At 29.8% G+C, this 11,978-nt stretch overlaps 1 protein-coding gene and 1 non-coding gene across 2 annotated transcripts; one reads left to right on the plus strand and one right to left on the minus strand.

Annotated features, from left to right (window-relative positions):
- Nucleotides 1–7,023: 7,023 nt before the first annotated feature.
- TRNAT-UGU (transfer RNA threonine (anticodon UGU)) lies at nt 7,024–7,095 on the minus strand. The gene has a single exon. It is a non-coding gene; the product is annotated as a tRNA-Thr (tRNA).
- Nucleotides 7,096–8,767: 1,672 nt separating this feature from the next.
- LOC104610093 (uncharacterized) lies at nt 8,768–11,294 on the plus strand. The gene is made up of 8 exons (XM_010276567.1): nt 8,768–9,351; nt 9,462–9,636; nt 9,706–9,762; nt 9,844–10,079; nt 10,185–10,576; nt 10,668–10,872; nt 10,959–11,143; nt 11,236–11,294. The coding sequence occupies exons 1-8, from the start codon at nt 8,768–8,770 to the stop codon at nt 11,292–11,294; spliced, it is 1,893 nt and encodes a 630-aa protein (XP_010274869.1).
- Nucleotides 11,295–11,978: the final 684 nt, after the last annotated feature.

An 11,978-nucleotide genomic window follows, 5' to 3' on the forward strand; every position in this document is an offset into this window, starting at 1 on the left:
AAACATTATTTAAAAACAAAAAATGGATTAAATAACAAAATTCTATAGTAACTTTAATAAGAATATAAAATATAAATAAATGAAAAAATAAATATTATTGAAATAGTGGAAGTGGATTAAATAACTTAGAGGTATTAAAGCTTTTTATTAGTTATTTACTATATTTTCGCTATAAATTTTTAATAATTATTGTACATTAAATGATTGTTATTTGTTAGAGATTAAACTATTAATTTAACTAAAATTATGACTGTTCACTAGGCAATTCAGTTTGGTTGAAGATTGATTGTTTGGCTAGCCAAACTAATCTAGTCTGGTTAGGGAGTTGGTCACTCGAAAACTGACAAACCGTTCGTGAAAACTAACCATTGGTTAATTAATAAATGTTCAAATTTTTAATGTTTAGCGTAATTTACATCAATCATTGTAATTTAATAAATTTTCATTAAATTTTTACAATAATTATTTATTCATAAAAGATATTACTAATTGGTGTAATTTAGTAATTTCTATAAAATCAGTAATTATAGTTAAAAATTATCAAATATTTCAGGGAAACTCTTTAACTACTAATGCATAATTTTTAAATAAATAATAATTAAAAAATCAGGAAATTAATCCATGACAAAATATTCTCCAAAACTATTTAAATGATAGTCCATTATTATTATTATTCAACTAAATAATTATTAAAAAATTAGGAAAATTAAATTAGGAAATTAATCCATCATAAATTGTTTCATATTTATTTAAATAACAATCCATTATTATTTTAATAAATAATTATGAAATAATTTAGGAATCTATCCACACTAGTCTACACCACTAGGTTGACTTCAGCTATACTTGGCTTTACATTAATTAACAACAAATGATTTACTTTTAATTAAAATTAATGTAATTTACCATAATTACATTAATTTACTATAATTACATCACTTTGATTAATAGTAAATAATTTATGCTTAAAAAGTAAAAAATTTACACTAATTTATTGTTATTATAAATAACTAATTTACTATACATTTTTGCTAATAAAAAACAAGTTCAATAATTTTTGAAAATTATCATAAATATTATAATTTATTGTTATTTAATTTACTGTTAGTTAATTAGTTATAGAAAGTTATTAGACTTCTAGGGATGGTAATTTTCCTAGTAAAACTAGGGCCCTACCCTACCCCACCCTGAACAGGGCAAGTTTTCTCAAATTTTAAATAAGGATGGGGAAGAGTCAAGGTGGGGATGGGGAAAATATTTTTGCTCCAAATCAGGGACAGGGAAGGGATGGGGTTTGCATATAATTCTCCAAACTCAATGGTAAATTAGTAAAATATTAGCAGATTTAATATTGATTTTTAAAATATCTCTAAGTTTTCCTCATATTCTTATAATCCTAGGATCCCACAATTTGATCGATTTATAAAATACCCCCAAATTGTGATAATCTAATTCCTAAAGTACCCCCAAATCCCCATAATCCTATTTGTAAAATATCCATAAATTATATTATTTTTAGGTGGTTGCCTCGGGGTGGGGAAAATTTGGGGATTCCCCATCTTTTAGGAGGAATGGGTGCCTCGCCTCAAACACACCCCACCATCGGGATAGGGAGGGGACAGGGTAGAGTCTCTTAACTATGGGGGTGATGAACAAGGAGGAGTGCCCCATCCTCTGCATCACACGGGGCCCTCCTAATATATACTAAATTAATGTTATGCTACACGAGATGGCCTCTTTGTGCTTCATTACCCCAAGGGAGCAATTCTAAGCCTATGAAATTGCCAAATTGCATGGCTTATCTCCCTTTTTCCTCTCCCTTTTATTAGGAAACTATCACCCACTTTCTCCTAAATTATTCATAACTATCTATAATTCTTATTTATCTCCTAAATTATCTCTAATTCCCATTTATCCTCTCCCCCACTTTTCATCTATATCTATCTAATGAATGTTTCAATTAAAAAGTTAACACTTATTTCATTATTATAATGAAATTATGTAATAACTTTAAAATATTTATTAAAAACACAAAATAATTAATAATTTTCATATTATTAATAATTTTATATTTTTATGAAATTCATAATGAAATTATATAATAACAATATAAATTATAATTTTATGGATTGTTCAATTTAATAACTAAATAATATTTTAAAAATATATTTAAATGTTATTAAAATAATAAAAATTAAAATATAAAAAACAAAATATTATTTAAATATTTCAATTTCAATAATTAAATAATTTAAATAACAAAATATTTAATATTATTTAATAAATTTTAAATGAAAAACTATTTAAATATTTTAAATATTACTTAAGTATTTAAATAATGAAATATTTAACATAACTAATATTTAAATAGTTAAAATAACGAAATTATGTAATAATAGTATAAATTCTAATTTTATGGATTATTAAATTAATAAATAATTATTATTTTAAAATTTAAATAATTCTATTCTTTAAATAATTAAATATTATTTTAAATAACTAATTTTTAAATACTTTACATATCAAAAAATTAATAACTAAATCATATCTTATATATTATTTCAAAAACAAAAAATTGGTTAAATAACAAAATTATGTTATAACTTTAAAAATTTATCAAATATGCAAAGATAATTATAATAGATTTAATAATATTTAATAATAAGAATATAAAATATAAATATTTTAAAAAATAACTCAATAATATTATAAGTAAGTAATTAATAATACTAAATCATATTTTAAACATTATTTAAAAAAATTTAGATTAAATAACAAAATTATGTTATAACTTCAAAAAACTTATCAAAAACACAAAATTAATTATAAGATTAAATAATATTCGATAATAAGAATATAAAATATAAATAGTTGAAAAAAAATTAAATATTATTTAAATACTGAAAGTAGATTAAATAACTTAGAGGTATTAAAGCTTTCCATTAGTTATTTATTATATTTTTGTTATAAATATATTTTCAATAATTGCGTATTTTTGCTATAAATTTTCAATAATTATTGGAGATTAAACTACTAATTTAGCTGAAATTAGGAGATTTCACTAGAGAGTTAAATTCAATTGCAGATTATTTAGTCTGGGAAACCGGTTTGGTCGGGTTGGGGAGTTGGTCATTCAAAACTGACCGACCATTAGTGAAAACTGACCAACTTGAGTTGTGTCAATCAATGCTTTAAAAACCAACCAGGAAACCGACCTGCTTTTGCATGTGGGTCGTGATCACTAGTTCAACCGTCTGAGTCGAATGGGTAAGACCATTCCACATCAACACTCTATATATTTAACTTTCGCTTAACAAAATATGTGCCTCACATGGGTCACCACTAGACCTGGAACCAAGGTTTGGTGATGGTTCAAACGGTTCAACCAGTCGGGTCAGTGGTGGGTTGAAAACATTGGTATCGATTTGGGTCAATTTTCAATTTGGTTGGTCAGTTCAAAAGATTTAAACTTAAAAAAATTAAATTTAGAAATTAAATTTAAAATATTATAATGATATTATTAAAAGAACAAATTTTAAATTTTAAATATAAAATATTCTAGACTAAGAAATATGCGAATTTTTCTACTTTCCTGTATTAAAAAGGGTAAAAGACTTTAACCTCCTTTAAAGCTTCTCTTAAAGACTAAAACTTCCCATTTCTTTTCAAATTGGACTTAGACCACACTTGTCAATGTTATGTCTACCGGAATCATCCAGAAGTCTCTTTTGCCCCTGTTAGTTCTTTAAATTTTCAGAATAAAGACATAAAAAACTAGAAATCGTATTCAAAAGAAACAAAAACTTGGTATGTATCAAATCCCAAACTATGTTCAAGAACAATAACAGAAAACAGAATCCCCAGTATTCATGGAGTTCATTGAACAACATTTTTGTTGCTAATTAAAAACTGTATGATTCACAATCGATTATAGAAGGGGGCGGGGGGGAATGAAACGTTAAATAAAGTAAAGAGTACCCTTGTCCTCATGCCCATGAATGATGCTTAAAAGGGATTGATTCCATGGGCAGGCCTCTGTCTTTCTAATATGTTACCGCCACGGACCAAACAGAACTGATCACTAAAATAAGAAAAGTAGCAGACACACTACGAGAGACCGAAAACTCGGAAACATTTAAAAAAAAAAAAGAACAAAACAAAGGAAAAATAGCAGGCTCCCCATTTGGAGCAAGATTTTTGTATTTGCAAAGCAGATCTTTAAGCTAGTGAGAGGAGCTCCAAAATTAATCACTTGTGACCTTCCCTCTGGATTGTCAACGGAGGGGACATTTTTGTAATGACGTCACCTAATAGGACTGGTCTAAGTCGATCTAAAAAGAGAGGGAAGATTTAAGTATTTAGGAGAGAAATGGAGGAAGGTTCGATTTTGGTTAGTTTACAAATGGCCAAACCAAAATTAATTTAATTTGGTCGGGTTGGAAAATTGCTGAACCGAAGTCAAATAGAAATACTAAAAAGTGATCAACTCATGTTGAGCTGGATCAGTTTGGTCAATTTCATCGGTTTGATAAACAACCCTATATGGAATTAATTATTGTTATTTTTGTATTGTAAAAAATATATTAAAAATAATGTATAAGATATAAATAATTATTAATTATTTAAAAATTAAAATGTAAAATAATTATCTACTCTTATCTATTTCTATTATTTAATTACCACTTAATAAAACCCATGCATCTCATAGTTCACCGCTAGTATATACTAAAGTAAAGCTTGCCATGTCAGCATCCCTCTCCTTACTCATTACTCAAGCCAAGCAATTCTGAAGGGGGTGCAAGATTCTCTCTAGCAGCCCATGGAGTTTCCACCTAGCATCGCAATCTCCTCTTTTTTGCCCCTTTAAATTAGGAAGAAAATCCACTAACTTTATTTTAGGAAGAAAACCCATTAACTTAGATATCTTTTCCTATAATCTCTCTCTAATCTTTTCTTATAATCTCTCCCAATCCACACAAATGGAAACTTGCCTAAAACCTAGCCCATCCATGTAGGAACGTGGCAGCTTTCTCTTCTTCATTAGAGTCCCATTCCAACTCTCTCTCTCTCTCTCTCTCTCATGTTCCCAAAATACTTAGTCAACCCCCTCCTAAAATTTCTCCTAAACTATCCCCATCTAAAATTCCTCCTAAAACAACTCTTAATCTATATCATATGCCCAATAAACCAACTAAAAAAAAAACAAGAAACGTGGTTAAATTAATTTGTGAAATATTTTTGATATTTTCAATAATTATTGATATTATTGAAGAATATTCAGTAAACATCGACACCTAAAATATACTTTTTCGTAATTAAAAATAACATGCTGAAAATTACTGATTTTGGTAATTTAATTTCAGAAATTTTTGAAAATTAATTATTTAAATCAATAATTACTGAAAAGTTGATAATTAATTAAATATTAATAAATACAAATTTATTAATTAAAAATTATCGGTAATTTTTCATTGAAAATTTTATTGTAATAAATATAAATATATTTTCTACATTTTCAGTCATTTTTGTCAATTTATTAATATTTAATGATATTATCAGATAATAATTAAAAATTTATAGTAATTTATTTTTAGTGGAAAAGTAATTTCAATAAATATAAATCTATTATTTATATTTTCAGTATTTAAAAATTATAAATAATTAGAAATTTTTAATAATTTTCATAAGTATTTGATACTACATTTATAATTACCATAATTATTGGAACTATATTTATTCTCTCCCCTTTCTAAACCAACTTTCCAATTATTTAAGAAACCTCATCTCCTAATTCCTAAATCCTCATAACTAACTTTTTTATACTCCTAATTAATCCCCACTTCCCCACTTCCCCACTTCTAATTAAGACACAACTCTCTCTCTCTCTCTCCACTTATGGATCGGGTATAGTTCGGTTTTCATTAACCCAACCCAGTTACGACCCATTTCTTTGAATGGTATATTAAAACTGGTTTATGATTAATAATTTCAATTTATTTTATTATAACTTATTCCAAAATTAATTAATTATTTTCATGGTTAATTAAAAAATCCCAAACAATATTACTATTTCTAAGAATTAATCATTTTTATTTTATTAATATTTTTAGGAATAATTATATTATTTTCAATAATTTACTAATAGTTTACCAACATTAATTAATTATTTTCAGGATTAATTACAAAATACCAAAATTCACTTAAAATCTATTATTTATATCCATGCTTTATTAAGAATTACCAAAATATATTACTTTTTTTAGTAATTAATATTAGCGATATATTACCAAAATTAATTAATTATCAATTATAATTAATTATTTTAAGAATATTAAAATTTAAAAATTAATAATTGTTTTCATGAATAATTAAATTAATTTTTTATTACTATTTTAATATTGGGATTAATTAAAACCTCCAAAGATTCAAGTAAAAATCTATTATTTATATATTCATCATTAATTCAGAATTACTAAAGTTGAATACCAAATTATATTACTGTTTTTAATAATTAATGTTAGTGACATATTACCAAAACAACTCGGTTCGAGTTGGCTCGAATTGGTTGATTTCATCACTTTGATGAACAACCTTAAATGAAATTAATTATTATTTTTGTATTATAAAAAATATTAAAATTATTATATAAAATATAAATAATTATTAATTCTTAAAAAAAATACAATATAAAACAATTATCTATTATTATATATTTATATTATTTAATTTTCGCTATATATATATATATATATATATTCTTTATTCCTCTAAGTGATGTCAGCGGCTAGAGGCTAGAGCTTAGCTTAGGCCCTGACCTGTGTTCTGGTATACGGTATAGTACCTGCTAGTTACCTACCATAGTACCATTCCCAGTCCCGTGGACTCCGTCTATTCATTGTGCTGGGCGTGTCTCATCATCCGACAGACAATATGGTTGATAGAATCATAGAAGATAAATCGTAGAATTGCAACTGATGAAGTCATAAAAACGCAGTTAATTGAAGTAAAAAAACAAAATACTCTTGCCCCCATGCAGGATCGAACTACATACTTTTAGTTTACAAGACTAACACTCTACCACTAAACTATGGAGGCAACGAATACATTTGGGTTACTTATCTATTCTCTTTCTTTATTAAATAAGGTAGTTAATACACTAGAAACTTACCTTATTTTTCTTTCTTTTGATGGATTGATTAAGGTGTTCTATTGTATTATCATCGCCATCATTGTTTCATTACAATTGTCTAGGACCAGTTTGGGCCTTGAGCTATTTGCCAAGGAATTAACCTTCCACATGGAAAATAGGTTTAAGGCCCAAAATGGCCTCATATCATATGTTCCTCTCACTCTCACTATCACTAGAAGAGCCTCTTTCGAGTAAATTATGGAGTTCAATTTCACTCTTTCCATGAAGAATGCAATGCAAGTATTCAGTCGTTGTGTCAATATTCTAATTATGTGTCCATCTTTGGGCGTTCGGAGGGACACTTACTACCATGGTTTTCAAAACCAGACTGGACCGGACGGTTGAACCGGAAAAATCGATAACCGGTCAGTCATCCGGTTCTAGTTTTACTAGAAACTGGAAAATAAAAAAAAAAACGTTGAAAAGTCAAAAAAACCATTAACCCGGGCGGTCAGACCGCTAAACTGTTCGACCCAGGCAGCGGTTCGCGGGTTAATATTTTTATTTTTAATGTTTTAAATAAAAAACAAAAAATAAAATACTCATTATATCCCAACTAATTCGAATCCTTATTCAGTTTTCCCTTTAGCTTTAGGGTTATTTCCCATTTTCCCGAGTTCTCTCCTCACTCCTCTCAACCCTCACACCCTACCGATCGATCACCTGCGGCGGCCATCACCTTTGGCATCCGACGGCGGTACACACCCGACGACGACCGACGAGCTTGCAGCGGCGAAAATTCACCCTCACCCCAACTCTTACAGCGGTGGACGGCGAGCTTGCAACAACACTCAACACTCAGCATTTGCATTGGCGAGCCCAAGCCCGACTTGCAGGCTTGCAGCGGCTGCGAATCCAATCAGCATTCAGCACTTGCAGGCTTGCAGCGACAACTTGCCTGCGACCAAGCCTGATTGCCTGAGCCCACCGGCGGCGAATCCACTATCACACCACCATTAACGGCACTCGGTAGTGAAACCCTGAAGCTATAATTTTTTTTTTAATTTTTTTTTGTGATTTAATTGATTTTTTTATTTATTTTTTGATTCATTTGGTTCATCAGCCCCTGTTTGTTCTTCATTTGGTTCATCATTTTTCTTTGGACCTGCTAGGCAGAGGCTTTTATTGAATACTTTATAGTTTATAATTAGGAGCAGCTGACGATAAATTGATAGATTTACTAGCAGAAAATTGCTGCTTGTATTTTTGTATCAGTTTCTTGTTGATTATATGCCTTGTTGAACCCTCAAACTTCATTTGATGATCAGATGCTTAGTTCTTTGTTTAATTAATCTGGCTTAATTTGCTTTTAATTTTCATATGCATATTTTTCTTAATTTTCTTATGATGATCAGATGTTGAAATTTTTTCTTAAATTTTTGCAAGCAATTTACTCTCATTTCTAATGGAGTGATTTTACAGTTTGGTTAATTATTTGCTTAATTATTTTTTGTTTATATGGAGCGATTTTACATTTTGGTTGGTTCTTTTAGTCAATGCAAGGTTTTAAATTTTATATTTTGTGTTTGTATTAAGGGATTTATTTTTGAGTTGGGTTTCTTTGATTGAAATAAGATGATGGAATCTCAAAGTCCAAATGCTAATACATCTGATCCAGCTCCATCACAAGATTCCATTTCATCAAATGTTAGGGGAAAAACTGATTCTGCTTGGGAGCATGTTTCCTTTAAAGTTGACCCTCTTAATGGATCAAAGTCAATGACATGTCTTTATTGTCAAAAGACTATTGAAGGGGGAGGGATTAATAGGATGAAACAACATCTTGCCCAAAGGAAAGGTGAGATTGCAATTTGTCGTAAAGTACCCCATGATGTAAGGTTCAAAATGGAGCAATCGTTGAATGAAATCAATGACAAAAAAAGAAGTGAAAAGCAACCAATGAATTTTGTTGACACTAGAGCACAATGTGGAATGAATGATAATGATGATGATATTGAGATTAGAGAAATAGATCCACCTAGTACACATGATACCTATCAAGGGAAAAAACCAACTACATCATCGGGAAAGGGGAAAGCATTTTCAAGGCTAATAACTAGCCATTTTGCTCCACAGACCACTCCAGGTGCACAACCTGGAATTAAGAGTGTATTGGCATCTAAGGGAGCAATTAATCATGTGGACCATGCTGTTATGAAGTGGTTGTGTGATGCTTGTATTCCCTGGAATTAAGAGTGTATTTTCAACCTATGTTGGATGCCCTTGCTACTATTGGTCCAGGGTACAAAGCTCCTTCATATCATAATTGTAGGACCAATTTGTTGAAGAATTTAGTTCAGGAGGTGCAAATGTCAGTTGATAAACTCCGTAAGGATTGGGCTATATATGGTTGCACTATAATGTCTGACGGTTGGACAGATACGCGTAGTCGAACATTGATTAAGTTTTTAGTGTATTGTCCTACAGGATCTGCATTTGTGAAGTCTGTAAATGCTTCTGAAATAGTCAAGAGTGCAGAGAATTTATTTCTTTTGTTTAAGGAAGTTATTGATTAGGTAAAAGCAGAAAATGTTGTTCAGATGGTCACTGACAATGCTGCAAATTATGTAGCTGTAGGAAGATTGTTGGAAGTAGAATTTCCATGGATATGTTGGTCACCTTGTGTAATACATTGTCTAAATTTGATGTTAAAGGAAATTGGGGAAATGGATTATGTTGCAAATGTGGTTCAACGTGCATCTAGAATTACCAAATTTGTCTACAATCATATTTTTGTACTCTCAATGCTAAGGAAGAGACCTAGTTGGACTGAGATAGTACGCCCTAGAGCCACTCGTTTTGCAACTAATTTCATTGCATTGAATAGCATTTTGAAGCACATGCATGATTTGCAAAATTTGGTGACAGATCGGAGTTTTATTGATTCTAGGTATGCAAAAGATGCAAAGGGGAAGGAAGTAATACAAATAGTTTTGGATTCTGAATTTTGGGGACAATGCAAAATGATTGTGGGTTTCACATAACCTCTTGTTAGTGCATTGAGACTTGCAGATTCTGAGTTTAGGCATGCAATGGGGTATATCTATCATGCAATGTTGAAGGCAAAAGAATCACTGAAAAAATTTTTTAATTATAAGAAAGCTGAATATGGCCCAATCATGGACATTATTGATAGAAGATGTAGACAAATGGGTCAAAGGCTTCATCTTGTAGGGTATTATTTTAACCCGACCTTCCAATATGATCCAAAATCAAAAGTTAAATCCCCGGCCATTATGTCTGCAACTTTTGATGTCATTGAAAAGCTTGCAATCAAATCAGATGATGTGGAGATAAAGCTGAACAAAGAACTTACTCTTTTTGAAAATTGTCGTGGTAATTTTGGAAGACCTTTCTCAGTGAAGACATTTAAGTTAACGCCTCCAGGTAATAAATATTTTTTTCTTATAACATGTTTATTATTTCAATTTTCAATTTTATTTTATAAATTAAATTAACTCTATTTCATTGTATATAGGTGAATGGTGGTCGAGATTTTGTTGTGACACTTCAAATTTGAAAATGATTGTTGTACGGATCCTTAGGCAGATGTGTAGCTCATTTGGATGTGAACGCAATTTGACTGTTTTTGAACGTATACACACGAAGAGAAGGAATAGGTTAGAGCACCAGAGGCTCAATGACCTAGTATATGTTCATTGCAACCTGCATGTGATGGATAGGTAAGTGTCTTAACTTTTATGTTTCATGATTGCTTTTTTTTTTTAATGCTTGCATTGCATCTAATGTATCATTTATTGATTTGTAGGAGAAAAACTAAAAGTCTTGACCCAATTGGGCATGATCATGTTGATGTTGTAGAAGATTGGATAGTGCACGATGATGAGGATCCTCCATTACTTGATAGTAATGAGAAGGATGATATGTTTAAAGTTGATGAGACAACATTTCCAATAATGGAATCACCATCAAGAAAAAGAGCTAGGACTGATGGTAACTATCATTGATATTATCTCAAATGAAATTTCCATACTTGATTATTTTAGCTATTTTTTGAGTTCTAATTTTCTATTTTCGTTCTTTAGATGATGAATTTTTCATTGAGCAATGGGGAATCATGGAGGAAAATGCAGCCAATACCTAAGTTGGAGATGTAGATGAAACACAACCTCCCGAAGATGAAGATGAAGATGATGGTGAAATACCACGTGGCTTTGGTTGGTAGTTGGTACCATTGAGAAGTGGGGCAACATATCTAGAGAATCCGGATGATTAGATTAGTGAACCAAACTCTATGTTGAACTTGAAGTTTTGATTTGTGTTTAATACTTGGTGAACTTGGTTTTTAATGTTTTTGTTACTTGTGTTTATGATCTTTTTATTTTTGAATATCTAAGTATTATGTTTGATGAATTAAGAATGCACGATGTTATAGCAATATGTATAGAATCTTTAGCAAAATTTCTTTTCTTGTCTTCTTAGTGTTTTTGAACAGGGAGTCCAGAGGAAACTCTGAAAGACTTGACCATCTAAAGGGGTCCATTTCCATAAGTTGAAAGAAAGTACTCCTTTTATAGTTTGCATTGCTTATGGCCTGGTAGAAGTTTTTCTTACCTTTTTCTTTGTATATTTGGAATACAGGTTAAAAGGGCTTGTCAGAAACTCAAAGAAAGTAGAAGTTGAAAGCCTGAAATAGCTAATGGTAAGGTGCATTGAGCTGTTATAATGGGTATTTCTCAAGGAATGATTTTGTTTCTCAATTATAAGTTATAAATTTTTCTGTTAATTAAAAATTTTATTTATCTAACTAATGGTAAGGTGCATTGAG

The sequence above is a fragment of the Nelumbo nucifera genome, chromosome 1 (assembly GCF_055504915.1).
Source record: "Nelumbo nucifera cultivar China Antique chromosome 1, China Antique-T2T, whole genome shotgun sequence".
Classification (NCBI taxonomy): Eukaryota; Viridiplantae; Streptophyta; class Magnoliopsida; order Proteales; family Nelumbonaceae; genus Nelumbo; species Nelumbo nucifera.

Bases quoted from the DNA above. Each gene is read 5' to 3' on its own strand.
- LOC104610093 (XM_010276567.1), top strand. From the start codon at position 8,768: ATGGAATCTCAAAGTCCAAATGCTAATACATCTGATCCAGCTCCATCA. The intron at 9,763-9,843 runs GTAGGAAGATTG...TTGATGTTAAAG, and splicing joins ATGCTGCAAATTATGTAGCT to GAAATTGGGGAAATGGATTA. The intron at 11,144-11,235 runs GTAACTATCATT...TTCGTTCTTTAG, and splicing joins AAAAAGAGCTAGGACTGATG to ATGATGAATTTTTCATTGAG.